The 19700-nt window shown below is 37.6% G+C and overlaps 1 protein-coding gene across 3 annotated transcripts in view; it reads right to left on the bottom strand.

Annotated features, from left to right (window-relative positions):
• The window catches only part of smarca2 (SWI/SNF related, matrix associated, actin dependent regulator of chromatin, subfamily a, member 2), a 161887-nt gene that overhangs the window by 38616 nt on the left and 103571 nt on the right, over positions 1-19700 (bottom strand). For all 3 annotated transcript variants that reach the window (XM_051929541.1, XM_051929540.1, XM_051929542.1), the window contains 5 exons: positions 18240-18286; positions 16956-17122; positions 11465-11628; positions 10888-11115; positions 2325-2402 (listed from right to left, as the gene is read on the bottom strand). In XM_051929541.1, the coding sequence (XP_051785501.1) occupies positions 2325-2402; positions 10888-11115; positions 11465-11628; positions 16956-17122; positions 18240-18286 (684 nt within the window). The remainder of the gene's footprint in view (positions 1-2324; positions 2403-10887; positions 11116-11464; positions 11629-16955; positions 17123-18239; positions 18287-19700) is intronic.

Below are 19700 nucleotides of genomic sequence, written 5' to 3'. Positions count from 1 at the left end.
AAATATACAATGTTAGTGAAATGATTTTATATATGGTGGAAATACTCTATTTGATTCCATCAGAACAATTAATAAATAATTAGGACAACATACATTTTGAGTTTGTCAGTTAGTAGTTTATTGTAATATTTAGTACCAATATTCAATCATCATTTACAGTGGCACTTGGAAACAATGCATACACACATCATCTTCTTTTTTAGTCATTCCTATCTATCCATCCATCTATCCATCTAAACCCTGGTGACAAATACAAAAAAGTGCTCTCTATCAGTAATATTTTTAGAAATATTCTTTGTACAAATTCTTATTTGGAAAGAAATTATATTAATCAGATTTTGTACATTATTATTCTTTTAGATTTTTTTTCCAGCCTAAATAAAATAATTACTGCAGTTTACTCTAACTGCATAACACAATATTATCCATTAAAGCAGTTTAATAATTTATTTTTACACTTATTTGTCTAAGTATTTCAGAATTTTATGTATTATTCTTATATAGTTTCTCTGTGTTATGAAACTAGTCTAATCTGTTATTGAGGTGGGCTCCCAAGTACTTGTTGGAGTGCACCACCTCTACATCCACTCCCTTAACAGTGACCAGACAAACAGACTCTTTGACGGAGTGAAAGTCAAAAACTTGTTCCTTGGTTTTGTTGATTTTAAGAAGCAGACATTTATTTTAGCACCAAAAAATAAGTTCTCCAACTGACTTCTATACTCTGTCCCATCCCCTTTATCAATACACCTAACAAGTGTAGAATCATCAGATTATTTTTGCAAGTGACATGACATGGTGTGATATTTATACTCTGAGGTGTACAGAGTAAAGAGATAAAAAAGAGACAGGGCTGTTCCTTATGGTGCAACAGAGTTATTCACATTCATATCACAGACAGATAGCATTATTCAGAACACAATAAGCTCTTCCGCCTGCATATCCCTGAGTTTACCCCTTAACAGGGATGGCTGGATTGTACTGAAGGCACTGCGGAAACCAAAACACAATCCTCACAGTGCTGCCAGCTTCGTCCAGGTTAGAATAAGTCTTGTATAGCAGATAGATAAATCTTCCACTCCAACCTTTGCCCAATAGGGAAAACTGCAGTGGGTCCAGGTGGACTACACCACAAGAGGACTAATACAGTTCAGGCCTTTAAAAGGTCTTAATGATGTGGGATATAAATGTCACAATGTTCTGTAGTTATTAGCTAAATAGGTGCCTGTCTTTTTTGGAAAAGGAACCATGCAGAATGTTTTCTACAACAGCAGCACTTTCTGGAGCCTTACGGACAGACAGAATTGGTGACAGAGGACACCACAAAGTTGGTCAGCAAGGGCCTTAAGACCATCAGGACTGACTCCATCTGGTCCTGTGGAGTTTCCTGTGTGTAGCTTCTTTAGCCGTCTCCTCACTTGGTCTTCAGTTATGGACAACCCATACTGATGGTCAGAGGTGAACTTATCACTGGCCATTCCACTTCAAGTGGTAGGAGTTGATGTAATAGAGATGGTGAAAGTGGACTGGTCATTGGAAGAAGGAGGCAGTGGGTGGGAAAAAATCTACTATAATTGATTCCTGGTGTGAGCTTTATCCACATCCACTTCTAGCACCTGAAGCCTGGATTTCTTGAATCAAGTAATTATGCCCAGTCTATTCCAGGCATCTTTCATATTATTCTGTGGTAAATTTGTTCTCTGTTTTATCTTTGTAAGCTTACTTCCATTCACTCAAGTTTTTCTTCAGCATGTGCTGTGTTTCCTTCAGAGTCTCTTTGTTAACAGATTTGAATACTCTCTTATTGTCATTAAGGAAACTTTGTAGCTCCTTAATAATCCAGGGCTTGTTGTGTGGAAAGCAACACACGGCCTTTGAGTGTACCACTATGTCAACACAAAACTTAATATAGTTGGTGACGCAGTGACTGAGTCCCTAAATACCATATCCATGTGACTTGCACATCATTTCCCAGTCTGTCATTTGGATACAGCCATTCAAAACCATTTCAGCATCCAGACTTCAGTACCTCACTAACCTGGTGGTAACAGGATGCTATGTAATAATAAGTTTGACGATAGGAATAAGATGATTCAGTTGGTGGTTAGATCTGCCCAAAAGTGCCAGAAGTTTACACTTAATGTTATCATTAACATTTGAATAGAGCAGATCCAGCTTGTTATTGCCACTGTTGGAAGTTTGTCATAATTCCTTCCAAAGTCACATGGTTGAAGTCACCATATTATAACTACGGGGTCAAAATGTTTCACCATTAAAGTATGAACATTAATTATTATAAATAATATTACTTTTTATAAACATACCATAAACAGATCAAACTCCTCTTCATTTCTAGCAATCATCTGATTGAGGGTTTCGTCGTCTGGAACTTCATCTTCTTCCTGGCAATTTAATTAACAACAAGAATAAATTTATAAAATACAAGTTACATAGTTGAAAAAACTTGCAGTAGCCTCCTTAGCATTACATTTTTTTCTCAAAAAAACAAGAAAAAAGCTTTGCATTTTTTTGGGTTGAAAAATTACATTCTCATCTTTCTATCTACTGTAAAACGTATAAAGTCAGAAATGTAGAAAGTAGGGGTGGGCGGTATGACCAAAATTCTTTATCACGGTATTTTTCTAAATTATCCCGGTTTCACGGTATTTGAGGGTATTTTTTTCCCATGCATGAGTGGATGTTAAACACATTTTCCACTGCAATTACTGGCTAAGAATAACCTATTCCACTGTCAAGAGCATTGTACACTGTACAAAAAAAACATTTTAATGTGCACACAAGTATTAATACAGGTTTGCATTGCCCCATAAAATGATAGTTTTCAAGGGGGTGGCACTAATGAAGAGAAGAAAAAATCACAATGAATGACAGATGCAGTCAAAATATAGAACCTTTTTATTTAACAAATTTTGCAAAAACTTAAATTATAATTTTGACAACATATTTTCAACCACCCAAAGAGGTATTTAGACTTAGGAAAATATCCAGAAGTGCTTTTCAAAAGCTGTATTGCACTGAACATGTCTCTCCGACCACCAGATCACAAACCCAACATTTAAACAAAATTTAAGTTAAACCTGTGCGATACCCATTCATACATCCAGTTTTTCGGAGCCTCTAAACACCTGCCATAAAGTTCTCTACACTGAACATACACCTGGGGACCCCTTACTGCGAGGGAGCAGCACTACCGCCACACTACCGTGCATGTTTAATACCTGCTTTAATGCATTTCATCATGAAAATGATATCAAGTATTTATTTTAGCATTCTAAATTTTCTGAAAGCAGGAATATCATACAGTGAACGGATTCTGTATGGTGATCGCTGTCTCCTCTTAGTGCGGAGGAAGTCAGTTTAAGAAGCGTAGTGATTAACAACTGGGTCGGGGAACACAACACAAAGCATTTAATGTGCTATATAACTTATGACGGGGTTTGAGAAAATCTAGTAAATTAAATATTCATTTTACGATGAAGTTTAGTTTACGATGTTCTACTTTAATGACAAAGTACAAGAATAAAGTCAACATGTCGTCACAATATTACACAGTACCCAGGTACATTACAGTGTATTGAAAACAAATAATACAAGTACAACTTGGCTTGCAGTATTATCCAGTAGTATAGAAACAGTATTTACACATCTGACCTTTTAAAACTAAAGCATCTCCAGGCGACAGACGTGACTCCTTTTTTTCGGCTCTCTGTCCATTTTCACCGCACGGCATACCTATGCTACCGCCCACTATTTGGTGGTGTAGCAGTGAAAAAGAGCCCTAGTGCAACAAATCTGTGTTTAGCGATGTAGCAGTGAAAAAGGTCCCCACTTGAACAGTTTCCCACTGCGCCACGTTCCGAACGTCGTTTAGGCAATTTAAACCGGTGTTGCGGTATAAGAAAAATCCGTATCATAAAAAAAAAAATAAAAAACGGTTTTCGGTATGAACCGGTATACCGCCCAGCACTAGTAGAAAGTATAATAATAATACAAATAATAATAATTATGAATAATAATTATTATAATACGAACAGCACACTGAGTGACAGGAGTGTCAGTTTCGGATTCCCAGAATCACTTTTGGTTTCACTGCCTGAAGACAGATTCACTTCGTTATCACTGCTGATGAGAGGTGTTTCTTATGGGAGGCCATTATGAGGATAGGAGAAGATGCGTCTACACCATTGCCCAGGTAAAGCTTGGGCCTGATGCTTATACAAGACATGAATATACCACTACCTGAGTAACGCTTGGCACTAATGCCGTAGGAACTTTTATAGCCTGAATAAATCTTGGGTCTTATGCAAGTTGGATCTATACTGTTGCCCAAGTGACACTCAGGACTAATGCTTTTAGCACTGTTTTTACAGCCTGAGTGATGCTCAGGTCTAACAATAAAGAGGATAAAGAAACTAATTAAAAAAAAAAAACAAAACAAAACAAGAGTATCCGTTTTTGCATGAGAATTCATGCTGTACACTAACTGTGGAGGCATACTCAGAAACAAAGGAAACCAATCTGGTTATGTTGAAAAATACAGTATACAGTAGACCCCTGCGAAGTCGCGGTTCAGGGTTTGCGGACTCAGTCATTCACGGATTTTTTCTTAGAACCTAACTATTAATTGTTAGCGGAAAGCGCAAATATCCTCTGCAATTTTTTATGGCTTTTTTCATGGCAATACTGTGCTGTAGAGAGAACAGGAAGCAACTGCAGAGGGAAACGCAGTTCGGGATGGTGAAAGTAGCCAATCCAAGAGCGTTATTCATTTCTCCTTGCTGCTGATTGACTGTTGCCATGTGACGCATCTCCTGGTGAGTGGGGTTACCAACGCTGATGTAAATGCGGTTTGGGATGGCGAAAGTAGCAATCCGAGAGAGTTATTCATTTCTCCTTGCTGATGATTGACTGCTGCTTTGTGACGCGTCTCCAGATGAGTGGGTTTACCACCGTGGTTTTGGATGGTGAAAGTAGCCAATCCGAGAGCGTTATTTATTTCTCCTTGCTGATGATTAACTGCTGCTTTTTGACGCGTCCTCGTGTTTTCCATTTTGTTATTGTTTTTTGTTATTTTTAAATGCACACAATGTCGTTGAACTGCTCTGCACCTTCTAAGGCAAAGAAGAAATTTAAAACACTCCAGGAGAAGGTTGATTTGCTCCGGGAACTAAAAAGTTATGCTGCAGTAGCGCGCCCCTATGGCATTAATGAGAGCACCGTATGCTACATAAAGAAGAACAAAGCAGCGATCTGGAGTACCATATCTGTATGTTTCTGTGATAGTGCAAAAAGGAAAAGACCGCAAGGAAAAAAATATCATCAGGATGGAACCTGCCTTGGCACTGTGGATCACCGACTGCAGGAAGACAGTAGCATCATCCGTGAGAAAGCACAGAAATTGTACCAGCAGTTCACTACAGGAGACAATGTAGCAACTTCCTTTCACAATGTTCCTGAAACCTATAAAGAAAAGCCAACACGAAACCCCACCAGAAGAAGACCCATACAAAGATACAACTCCTCCTGAAGCGCCTGAAGAAGAGGCGCCACCTGAGGAGTTTTAAATCTACTAAAGTTTTAAAGCTACTTCTACTTCATCATCATCATCAATATCATTCATCACTGGTGAGTACCCGTACATTTTACTGTATTTTTATTAAATGAAATTATTATGTATTTACTCTACTTATAACAAACAAAATGACAGCGCATACCAAAGAAAACGTGCTTGCATAAATTACAGTACATATAGCGGTAACATCAGTATTTTACATTCTAGCACCGTGGGAGACATAGCAGTACAGTACTGTACAGTAGATGGGTTTACCTTTACATTCTGTTTTTAGGTAATGTATTAAGGTAATTTTTTAGGTAATGTATTAATGTAATAAGCTGAGTTTGCAATGAAATTAAAGTGCTTTGGGGGCATACTGTATTTAGGGTTGAAACTATAAAAATAGGCATTTAAAAGGCATTTTTTTAACCACATCCAAAAGTCGCGGTTTTGAACAATTCGCGGGTGCTCTAGGAATGTAACCCCCACGAATTTTGGGGGTGTACTGTATAGCAATGTGAAAATTATTGGTCCATTGTCTGTGTTCTGCATTAATGTGTAGTTATTATGGTGAATTTGGTCAGATTCTGCTTTAACACTAGAATTACCAGAGCCTATGAAAAAACACGTAGATCCATCCCACCTTAAATCGCTTCTTAAATCCGTTCGCAGCTCTCCGCCAGTGTCTTTTGTCTTCTAAATGTGCAGATAAAGACAAGCTGCAAGCAGCAGGCTATTCCATCCCCCCACTGTCTTAGAATGTGCACAAACTTCTCCCAGCTCATGCCTTGATTGATTATCTGGGAGTGACTGAACTGCTGGAGTTTTAGAATGGAAATAATAGATCGCTATTTGGAACACACGCATTTCATGTGTGTTCCGTTTCTACAGTAATCTGTGTAAACACATTTTTAAAACAGAAACGTTTTTCATATTCTAGTAGTAAATGACAAAATGTAGGCATAAACTATACAATGTATGAAGCCTGAAGTCCAAACATAAAAAACACTTTCACAAAAGGTACAAATATAACAGAACAAGTGCGCTTTTATTCAAAAATATAACTGCAGAAAAAAAAAAAGCCGCTTTAGCGTGCAACATTGACACGCATTTACTATGACTGCTGCCATGGCGCTGCAGTATCAGTTGCTGACTGGGAATCAAAAGGTCACGAGTTCGATCCTGCACGACTCCCTTTTGAGAAGTGAGCTGCTCTTATTCTTACTATTTTAGAATAAAAGCATACATTTGATTTCAGTCTGTAACAGCCGGTGTAATTTATGATACAGTAATCCCTCGCTATATCGTGCTTCGACTTTCGCGGCTTCACTCTATCTCAGATTTTATATGTAAACATATTTAAATATATATCGCGGATTTTTGGCTGGTTTGCGGATTTCTGCGGACAATGGGACTTTTAATTTCTGATACATGCTTCCTCAGTTGGTTTGCCCAGTTGATTTCATACAAGGGACGCTATTGGCAGATGGCTGAGAAGCTACCCAACCAGAGCACATATTACGTATTAAATAAAACTCCTCAAATATATTGTGAGCACGGGGGCTGTTTGCACCCCTAGAGGATACGGCCGCTCCTCAAAAAACGCTGAAAGATTACCTTCACATTGCTCCCTTCCTTGCTGGGCTTACATGTGGCTTCTTTGTCAAGCGATATGCTTCCCGCACGGTGCTTCGCATACTTAAAAGATCAAACAGCACGTATTGATTTTTGATTGTTTGCTTTTCTCTCTCTCTCTCTGACATTCTCTGCTCCGGACGGAGGGGGTGTGAACAGGGGGGCTGTTCGCACCCCTAGACGATACGGACGCTCGTCTAAAAATGCTGAAAGATTATCTTCACATTGCTCCCTTCCTTGCAGCTGCTTTGTCCGACGGTGCTTTGCATACTTAAAAGCCAAACAGCCCTATTGATTTTTGATTGTTTGCTTTTTTCTCTCTCTCTGACATTCTCTGCTCCTGACGCGCACTCCTTTGAAGAGGAAGATATGTTTGCATTCTTTAAATTGTGAGACGGAACTGTCATCTCTGTCTTGTCATGGAGCACAGTTTAAACTTTTGAAAAAGAGACAAATGTTTGTTTGCAGTGTTTGAATAACGTTCCTGTCTCTCTACAACCTCCTGTGTTTCTGTGCAAATCTGTGACCCAAGCATGACAATATAAAAATAACCATATAAACATATGGTTTCTACTTCGAGGATTTTCACCTTTCGCGGGGGGTTCTGGAACGCAACCCCCACGATCGAGGAGGGATTACTGTACTTGTAAAGGTTAGCTTTGTTTTTTTTTTATTTTTTTATTCACTTTTTATTCTCTCAGTCGCGTTCAGGATCCTCCCCCCATTTGAAACTGCTGTTTTCACATAAAGACGTGCTATAGTTCTGCAGTGTATCACGATACATATTATCGCCCCCCCAACCCAGGGATCTGACACACAAACGCTGGCGAATCTGCCTTCTTCGTATCTCACCGTCACTTGATTTTCTTTTTATTCAGTTTTATTGAGTGTTCCTACTCACACTGAATTAGTATGCACCTTATGGTCTTATTCAGTGCGTGCAAGAACATGCAGGTGGCCAGTTACTGTGTGCTACAACATGCTGGCGGTGATCAACGCACATTTTAAAAAAAGAAAGAGACAAATATATGTGACGTTTTGAAGAAATCATTTTATGATGCGAATAGTACCAATCAGAAAACATCGTCGAAGTAATGCAATATTATTTGAAAACGAACAGCGTCAGATCGGGTGTGAATTTATACTGGCGCTGTTAGAGTCAGATCAGAAGCTGAACAAGCTGAATAAGCTCCTGTTCTGACTCGTAAGTAAAAAGCATGAATTAGTCAACAGAAATAACCACGATCAACATTTTAAACTTAACGATTTACAGTGCATACCAATTTATAAATTTTATGTCCGTTTGAGGTTACAAAGAAAAAAAAAATTACACTTTCTCCCCAGCGGTGAATCGCACTCAGGTCTTGGAGGCATGGCAGGGCTGCTCCGCTTTGAGTCAGCAAATCTTAGCGTTACACCACAGAAGGGGTTGTATTGTTCTTGAACCTTTTGTGAAAGTGTTTATTTGATCTATGGACTTCAGGCTTCACACATTATATAGTTTATGCCAACATTTTGTAACATTTATTACTAAACTATGAAAAGGTTTCTGTTTTAACAATGTGTTTACACAGATTACTGTAGAAACTGAACACACATGAAATGCGTGTATTCCAAATAACAATCTATAATTTCCACTCTAAAACTCCAGCAGTTCAGTCACTCCCAGATAATCAAACAAGGCATGAGCTGGGAGAACTTAGTGAACGTTCTGCGACAGTGGGGGATGGAATAGCCGGCTGCTTGCTGCTCGTCTTAATTGGCACATTTAGAAGACAAAAGACGCTGGCGGAGAGGTGAGAACGGTTTTAAGGTGGGCCAGATCTACGAGTTTTTTCATAGACTCTGGTAATTCTAGTGTTAAGTGCAGCTGTATTAAACAGAGGAGAGCCTGGGAGGAAAAAATACACATAAATGTGCTTATCCAACTTGACAAAGAGATAGACAAAGGTAGGGAAAAAATATTTATATCAGCCTCCTTACTCCTATTAAAGGCAGAATTAGTAGCAGCTGTTTGAACACTTGGGTTAACAATCACATTTGATTCTGGCCAGTACTACCCAATAAAAATTTGACTAAACCAAGTCCTTGGCCTTCAGAGTGAAGCTGTTAGCAGATGTGGACTAGGGGTGTATCATACCACAACCAAAATGCATTTATGATATTCTACTGAAAAAGGTGTTGATGACTACTGGCCTAGGAAGCTCAACAAAGTCACTAAAAAGAGCACTATTCATTCCCAATATGCAACTTAAGTATCTTTAAAAGTTACCAAGTTCTTAGGACAGAGAAGTCAGAGGTGCAACTTTGGGTGAAAAAGAGACAAGGAAAAATAGTTTCTACACAGAAATCCTCACACCAGCGGTCAAAGCATAGCAGTGGTAATGCAAAGGTTTACGGGAGCTTGGCATAACAGGACCTAACCACCTTTGAAGAAACAAAGAATTTTGTTCTTTATAACAGAATTCTACAAAAACATGTTGGTTATCAACATGAAGTACTGCAAAACAAAGATGAAAAAAACACGAAGTTAAAAAAACCTTACTGAGATATTACAGCAGGACCTGATATGAGGAGAAAATACAGTACATGCCAAAAAATGTTAAAATGTCATTGAACTGAAATGGTTCTATAAGAAAGAGTTGACCAAAACATCTCATTGCAGTAAGATCTGTTAAAGGTGGGATAACCAGTTACTGAATCCAATGGTGCAATTATTATTTTAAATGACATTAATGAGAGGGCTTGAGAATGTTATTTAGTAAAAAAAAAAAAAAAAAAAAAAAGGAATATCAATATTTTGCATTGGGTGGCATGGTGACACAGTGGTTAGGTCCACAAAGGTGGCGCAGTGGTAGTGCTGCTGCTTTGCAGTAAGGAGACTGTGGAAGATTGTGGGTTCGCTTCCCAGTTCCTCCCTGTGTGGATAGCGCTTTGAGTACTGAGAAAAGCGCTATATAAATGTAATGAATTATTATTAATATTATTAGATATGCTGCCTCATGGATACAGCACCGTTTTCAAATTACTTGCCCAATGGCATTTTGCTTAGGTGTGCCATGTTCTCCCTATGTTTACTTGTGTTTTTCTCCCACATCCCAAGGAGGCACATTAGATGTTCTGGAGATTCTAAAGTGGCTCTCTATAAGGGAATGTTGGGGTGTATGTGTGGGTTGGGAGTGGGCCCTAAAATGGACTGGGACACAACCATCCTAGAGTCTGAACAGGGTTAAGCAGGTTTGAGAAAGATACATTGCGCAATTTAATGATTATTGTTCAGTCAGTTGCTTTTAAAACTATATTACATGTTGGATGATGGTCTAATAACATTTACTATGAAAAAGGGCAACAACATATGAAAAATCAAACAAGTACTATTCAATACATAATCTTTACATTAAAACAGACAAAGGGCACATTTTTATTATGTAAGAATTGAAATGGTCCATATTAAAGTGACAATCCTTAAAGGATACTATATTGAAAAAAAGGTCAAGAGGCTGGCAGAGTAGCAAAATGTAAGTGGTATATGTTATTTCTTGTTTGAGAAGCTACTCAAGCAAATAAGCCAACCATATATATTCTATTTATTGTTCACTGTGTGTTTTCCATTCTGACATTTTGATGGCTTCTGGCAAATACACGTTATAACTCGACACACTTAATAATTAACATACCTCATTTTGTTCCTCATGCTCTAAAATTGCTTGAAGAAAGGCTCTTCTCTCATGGCTTGAAGACTTCTGGTCAAACATGCCAGCTTGTATGACTTTTTGATCAACATTAAGTTTATACTTTGCTGCAGCCAAGATCTTCTCTTCCACGCTGTTGACAGTACAGAGACGCAGCACTCTCACCTCATTCTGTTGCCCAATACGGTGAGCCCTATCCTGAGCCTGCAAATCCTACAAACCACAAAAGACATTAATACATTTTTATATAACAATTTTTAATTTAACACACAATGGAATCATTGTAACGTTGATGTGGGAAAATCTAAACCATGCAGGCACTTCATTTTTTTCATAAAAAATACTCTATTATGTTGGGCATCACCAGGAATTAATGCATTCACATGAAGTTTCATTCAACATTACCTTATAAAATGAATAGCTGTACAATTATGACACATAATCAAAACTATATTTTATAATATCTGAGCATGCACATACTATGTGACTATTAACAGTTTGGTTCTTTATTTGTACCTAAAAATATCAGTTTTAAATGGAATATTACATCTAAAAAACTAACCTGATGTGGGTTCCAGTCACTGTCAAATATTACAACAGTGTCAGCAGCCTGAAGGTTCAAACCCAGACCTCCAGCCCTGGTGCTCAACAGGAAAATGAAGTACTGTGAATTTGGTTCATTAAACTTCTTCAATAACATAGCACGGTCTTCAGATTTTGTAGTGCCTATAAATTATTATGCCAAGTTTAGAAAATGTATTGAAAAGACACTTTTTATCACAAGAACCACACATATCCAGCACTAATAAAGGAAGAACCATGTTACGGACCAAGTGATTTTTAAAATAAGATTGCTTCCAACTCCCAATGTACCAGAAGCTGTTCTATACCTCATTTGCTTTTCAGAATATTTTTTTTTTCATACTGTAAGATACTAATACATGATTTTGCATCTTAAGGTTTATATTTTAAAGGCATGTTTATAATAAAAACAGAATGAAGTGCCATATTACAGAATTATATGCCTCTTTCAATTTATATCTTTTTAAATTAAATACAGATTTTTTTTTAACGTGCCATTATTTAAGCAAATCTTTCTAGATCTTGTCTGCATTTAGTGTATTGTATGGTATGGTTTGTGGCCTTTATTAATGACTCCATTCATGTGGTCTCTTCAGATGAACATCCTTCCTAAGCTTCTATTTCTTTTCCAGAGCATCCCTATATACAATAAATTAATAAATCATTCTTTAAGAAACTAGACTCAATTATATCCTCATTTATTTGGAATTTGTGACATACACGCACTCAAAAGGTGACTCTACAAAGACCAAAAGTAGAAGGTCACATGGCATTACCTAACTTTCAATTTTATTATTGGGTGGAAAATATAACATAATATACTATAAAGACATGGAAATCAGCACAAAATTATGATTTTATACCATCCTGGTCAGCAATGGAAATAAAATCTTGCTGTACTTCTTTACATTCACTGCTTTGCACCATGTAAACTCAAACTTTGTCAATATACCAATAATCCAGCTACTGTGAGGGATGGCCAGCAGTTTATCCCGGCCAACACCCCCAGGCCACTAGAGGGAGTCCTCCCTGCAGCATAGAGGTGCACTGAATTCCCGCAGGGCATTATGGACAATGGAGTTCGGCTGCACAGCCCTGCTGGATGCCATGGGGGCCGGGCCGCCAGGTTAACACTGCAGGGAGGCACAACTGTTTTTATTATAGCCCTGAAGTATTACCTCGTCACGGGGGCTGAAGAAAAAGAAGATTTCATCTGACCCGGAAGTGAAGGACAGAAGAACTTCCAGGTCAAGGACTATAAAAAGGACTGTGGGAAACCCAGCAGACTGAGCCGGAGTTGGGAGGGAGTGTGACAGAGCTGCTGGGTGGAGTGGAGGATTTGTTTATTGTTATTGTGATTGCTTACTGATTTATTATTGAGTATAGCGGAGGTGCTTTGTGCACATTTTGTTATAATAAATTAATTATTGGACTTTTACCTGGTGTCAGAACGTATTGTCTGTGGGTTTGGAGGTGCAACAGCGCCCCCCACTGTCACACTACCTATAAATAATTTAGAACATGGACCCAATGCAGAATGCACTTCAAGGCAAAGAAGCATTTATCTGTTGCTCCACTAGATATTAATCAGCTTTTTCAATCTTGTTAAACCTAAAAACCAGCTAAGGATAGGTTGGTTTGTAATAGTCTATACTACATTAATAGTATGTGGACTTATTTTGCTTAACTGGAAGGATCCCAACCCACCTTTTATAACTCAGTGGGTAACTCACGTTCTATATTATTTGAAATTGGGAAAAAAAAATCTAATTTTCACTTGGAGGATCTCTTCAAAGCTTTAAAATATTGTAAGATTTAACTGAAAAAAACTAGAAAACATTCAAAATGGGGAGAAAGATTATATTTTTTGTGTGGTTTTTTCCTGCTGCTCTTGGCTCTCCACTCTTTCTAGTACTCTGTTGGGAGAAGAATTCTTGTTCTTTTAGATTTAGATTTTTCTAAGTTTTCTTCATTTTTTAATGCTCTGGAGTTTTTTTTCTTTCATGATTGATTCTGTCTGAAGTTATTTATTCTGCAATTTATATCTGCTTGGTTGTACACTGTTACTTTCTTGAAATAAAATTAAATAATTTAAAAAAATACTCTTATATTAAGCATTTTTCTTTATTTTGCTATTAACTTAAATATATGTTTTGTGGTCTTTTTATTGTGAGTGGAGAATTTACTCAACTACCCCAGAAGACAGCATACAAACGTATGAACCCTTCTTGTGGCATTTGTGCCTAATGCTTGACTGCAGCCATCTTAGATGGAAGAACGTGATATTGCGCATCACTTAGCAGTCCTCCAAAAAAAAAAAAAAAGTTTGCACTGCTGTAACAAAAATGCTAGTGAATAGATTTCAAGGTTTTAAGTTAATAATAAATATTAAATCCTTAAAAGAAATTCATATACAGTATATTCTTACTTCAGGGTAAGCACCATATGTGCAACTTAAACAGATTGTCTGCTATGAAGTGTGCTCTCACGGCCCCATGTGTAGCTTTAAAATTCAAATATATAATTAACTTGCTGACAACAAGACAGTCACCTGAAAATTACCTTATAATGTATATGCTAAATTCAACTTGATGTACTAACTTTTAATATAACTGGTAATAATAACAGGTCATACAATATTTCATCTCTTTATGATACCTTCAACACAAAAACCTTACAAAGATCATCCAACTTCAGTTTAAATGAGCACCTTTGGGACAAGCATGAATCAGTTGAACAAATTTCTATAATATGATACTAAGACAAGAGTTCAAATGACAGCTGAGCTCTCACTGCACATAATGCAGAATTAGTTATCATAGCAATGTAACTAACACATTATGTAGATTCCCATAATATTGAAATAAATAGGTGTGCATTATAAGATTTAAATATGTTGTTGTACCTTGACACTTTTATAAATATCCAGGTACTTTTCACTAAAATTGACCTTTCTAAGCTTCCAGCACCTGAGTGTCCTGACTGCATTGGATGAATTCTGAAAAGCCCTCTCCTTCCAAATAAACAAGCATCTCTTCTCCAGGACTGAACTGTTTTTTGCCAAATTGTTTAGAGACTATATACTTGGATGGATTATAATCCACAATGATTTGGGAACAGTGCTCATTGATACATAGTTGTAAAGGTACACAATGTTACATTTTTTGAAGACATCAAAACTTTGCCTCTTTTGCCACTACAAGAGTGGACAACACGAAGGTGGATATTTTGTTTAATAGCTGGTTTCCAACTTTCATTAACACATATTCTTAATTAACATTACTGAATACTACAACTTTAAGGCAAATTATGACATGAGAACACAATTATTTACATTCTTCATTTTTTTAACAACTGGAGCAGAAACAGTTTATGTAACATGCTTAAGGTGACATTGTGAGGTGGAAACAAGAACTGAACAAACAATCCTATGGTTTTAAGTTTAATGCCTTTGTCATTACACCACACTGTCTATGACAAATGTGCTGGACCTACGGCCAAATGAGCCATTTTGTGAAGTGCTAATCTGCAGCTGAAAAGTTTCACTACAATACATTGCTGTCACTGCTCTAATTACAGCTCTTTATTCATGGATATAGAAATTAATGCCATGTTTCAGAGACTATATTAAATCTGCCTTTTCACGATTAGTTTGACCCGTTATGTAATAATTCCCAAATATGATATTTACCAATTTGTATCTTGTTCATCAAACTCCATAATATGGATCCTGGTAGCAACAATCAAACCACTGTAAGATTTTAGTCTGTTACTGAGAATCATTACTTTATATTTTACTTTAGACTCGTGATATTACCAGTGTATTGCACCTTCAATTTCAGAAGCTGTTCATTTGCAGATAAAGCCAACTGAATGGCCCAACAATTCTGTCAACCTATTCCTAACAGAACCTTTCACAAATTTTTAATTGAGTCAATGTATCCATTTGTTTGTTTTCTGCAGTACCTTTATCCAGGCTGGGTAAAGGAGATTTGGAACCTCTCTCAAAATTTAAAAATGCAAGATTATACAGTGAGTTCTGAACAGAATGTCATTCTATTGGTAGGCACTCTCATATACATTCACTAATAACCAAGAAGATTATGCCAATTTAAATTTGTCAGTGCAACATAATTTTCTAACTTTACATAACAAATCACTCTTATCCTTCCATCTCCAGCATTCTCTTATTTGGAATATAACCATTTGTAAACTGCCATACATTAGTATCTTTTAATATAGTGATGTCAGAAAACAGAGACATTTTACAATTACATTTATTTTCTTGGCAGATGATTTGACCCAAAGTGACTTACAAAAGAGGTCAACATAATTGGGTAAACATCAGTCTTCGAGATTACAACAAATGTACTTTTGTCTGTCAAACATCCAGTCTCTGTTAAGTCAAAGAGACTTCTCCCTGTTATCGACATGGCTTAATTTCAGTTACAGATAACACAAATCTATAGCGTGCGACATGTTAACAAATGACATTCTAAAACATTGAACTTGAAGCTTTTTGAGCTCTCAGTGACATTGTGTTGACAATGTTTGTAACGACCTACCTATGCTAATCTGTCTTTTCTAATATCAATGTGATCAACAACAGCCAGCATAACTTTGTCATAGATGAGCATATCACTCAATCCTTGCATGCTTCCCAGACCTATCAGACTTTCACATTCAGCAAGCCGGCTATTGATAGTAAAGGCCAGATCTCTTGACAGACTGCTGCTACGTAATCATAATGTTTAAACATTTTACGATCTATTCACAATTTAAATTTAACTGATTTATTGCATGTTATGCTATTCATACTGTAATCTTATACTGTATCTCTACTCCTTCTATTTTATAAGAAAGGTTTAAATGTAATGAAAAGTAGGAAGACCCTTGCAAAAGGATGTGGAACTATTTTATTTCTGTATTTTGGCCTTGTGCTGTTTCATCAGAAAGAACTATAAACGTTTACACTGATAGGAATCCTTCTTTTTTTTTCTGTTCACCTATTTTCATGTTGCTTACATGACACATGACTATAGTCAGAGCTGCTTTGCAACTGCCAAATAACTGGCTTTGGGTGTCACTAAGCATGAAAAGATAACACCTGAAAGAATGCTCGACTTGCTGAAATAATACAAATATGCATTTGATGCTGTCAATAATGCATACAAAAGTTAATTGAATGCAAAATCTCCATCCATCCATCCATTTTCCAACCCGCTGAATCCGAACACAGGGTCACGGGGGTCTGCTGGAGCCAATCCCAGCCAACACAGGGCACAAGGCAGGAACCAATCCCGGGCAGGGTGCCAACCCACCGCAGGTGCAAAATCTCCTAAAAGCAAATAGCAATCAGCGGGCTATAGTTACACTTTAAAAATAACTAGTATAAGGCTACATGGCACCACAGCTTTCAGTTTAAGCAGACCACCTTCTTACCAACTTCAGTATCTATGTTGCACACTTACCATCTAACCGGAGGTACAAAAAGCTACGGAAAACAAAATAATCTTCCATAATTGTCATCAATGAAGTCATTTGGCAAAAAAGAAGAACTCTGTGTCCTGTTGCTCTGAGTTTTGGCAAAATGCGATCTAGAAGCTCAAATTTTCCAGAGGCTCGGTAAAGGTGTGGTCTAAAAGATAAAAGCAGACAGTATTTCTTAAATGCTGCAAAGACAAGTTAAAAAAACACAGAATTTTAAAATGCTCTGCTGGAGAACATATGGGCTTTAAGTTGTTTATAGTATTTAATTTTGAAAAAAAAAATTAAGCAAATTATGTAAATTGATCAATGAAGGAGGCATCATTATTATGTCTGAAAAACTGGGTTAAAACCACAAACAGTTACTGCTCTAACACTTGCTTGATAAGAGAAAGTGAAGCAGAACTGAAGAAAATGGCAAAATTGAAATATAGTTTCAAGAAAAAGGCCCCAAGGCAAAGGACTGAAGACAAAGGTGCATGATGTGTGAAAAACATAAATGCTGACTATGCCATGTGTGTTAAGGTAAGAGTGTTGGAGGAAACTCAATCCAATTCATGATTTGTTGAAAGCAGGTGCCTAAAAAATGTAGTGATGTATAAGGTAGTCTGTAGTGTGAATTTAGTTGGTATAAAGTGTGCGAGAGGGGAGCAGAATGCTGATGCAGTTAGTAAATATTTAGATACAGGCATTGAATTTTTTGGAAAGCTGGGAAGTTCAGCTACTTACATGATATTTTGAGTGAAGAAAAAGGCAGAGGCACAGCAGTGATAGCCAGGGTGAGAAGTGCATGGTGTCCCCCATTCTGATTTTTACAGCCGTCTCTCTGACAATGAAGTGTCTAGTATATGAAAGCTATGTGAGAAGCAGTATGCTGAAGGGGACTGATGTATAGCAGATAAAAGTAGAACATAAAGTAAAGCTGGAAAGAACAGATTAGATGAAAGACTTAATTTGGAGATGAAAGGAGTTATGCCTAGGATAAACAGACCAAGACTGCTTAGTCATATGGAGCAAAATTGCAGAGGATGATTGGGTAAAGAGGTGCAACAACATGGAAGGTTGGCCAAAGAAGATATATTTGGTGGTGGTATTAGCGGATATGACATTTATGGGTATCTTCACAGAGCACGCCCAAGACAATAGAGAGAAGAGGAAAAAGATTTGTCTAGAAACCGAGTAATCTAGGTAAACTGAGAAAATTGCTGTATATCTAGTAATGCCGATGATGCATGCAAATTAATTTTTAAAATTAAAATGTAACTCACCCATTTATGATACCATTAGGATACTCCAAATGCTCTGCAAATGACTCCTTAAAATGAATAATAGGCAATAAATAAATCACTGAGGCAATTAAATAATGTACTTTGCTATCAGTCCTGAACAAATTAAGCACACACAGAGCTTGGTAAAAATACAATTATCTCAAAAGTATACTGAATTAATGAGAAAGCACTTAGCCTTGTAGTTATTCAATGAAATCAACAAAGGCAATGCTATATACTATAACTGCAAAGAGCTTTACTACCAGAATCCCTGTGATTTGCAGGTAAATAACATTTACAGTGCATCTGGAAAGTATTCACAGCGCATCAGTTTTTCACACATTTTCTTATGTTACAGCCTTATTCCAAAATGGATTAAATTAATTTTTTTCCTCAGAATTCTACACATAACACCTCATAATGACGTGAAAAAAGTTTGAGATTTTTGCAAATTTATTAAAAATTAAAAAATTGAGAAAGCACATGTACATAAGTATTCACAGCCTTTGCCATAAAGCTCAAATTTGAGCTCAGGTGCATCCTGTTTCCCCTGATCATCCTTGAGATGTTTCTGCAGCTTAATTGGAGTCCACCTGTGGTAAATTCTTTTGGAAAGGCACACACCTGTCTATATAAGGTCCCACAGTTGACAGTTCATGTCAGAGCACAAACCAAGCATGAAGTCAAAGGAATTGTCTGTAGACCTCTGAGACAGGTTACAGAAAAATTTCTGCTGCTTTGAAGGTCCCAATGAGCACTGTGGCCTCCATCATCCATAAGCGGAAGAAGTTCGAAACCACCAGGACTCTTCCTAGAGCTAGCTGGCCATCTAAACTGAGCAATCGGGGGAGAAGGGCCTTAGTCAGGGAGGTGACCAAGAACCCGATGGTCACTCTTTCAGAGCTCCTGAGGTCCTCTGTGCAGAGAGGAGAACCTTCCAGAAGGACAACCATCTCTGCAGCAATCCACCAATCAGGCCTGTATGGTAGAGTGGCCAGACGGAAGCCACTCCTTAGTAAAAGGCACATGGCAGCCCGCCTGAAGTTTGCCAAAAGGCACCTGAAGGACTCTCAGACCATGAGAAAGAAAATTCTCTGGTCTGATGAGACAAAGATTGAACTCTTTGGTTTGAATGGAGCATGGTGGTGGCAGCATCATGCTGTGGGGATGTTTTTCAGCGGCAGGGACTGGGAGACTAGTCAAGATAAAGGGAAAGATGACTGCAGCAATGTACAGAGACATCCTGGATGAAAACCTGCTCCAGAGCGCTCTTGACCTCAGACTGGGGCGGCTGTTCATCTTTCAGCAGGACAACGACCCTAAGCACACAGCCAAGATATCAAAGGAGTGGCTTCAGGACAACTCTGTGAATGTCCTTGAGTGGCCCAGCCAGAGCCCAGACTTGAATCCGATTGAACATCTCTGGAGAGATCTTAAAATGGCTGTGCACCGATGCTTCCC

Source organism: Erpetoichthys calabaricus, chromosome 7 (genome assembly GCF_900747795.2).
Source record: "Erpetoichthys calabaricus chromosome 7, fErpCal1.3, whole genome shotgun sequence".
NCBI lineage: Eukaryota > Metazoa > Chordata > Cladistia > Polypteriformes > Polypteridae > Erpetoichthys > Erpetoichthys calabaricus.
This window is presented reverse-complemented; position numbering and strand designations above follow the sequence as displayed.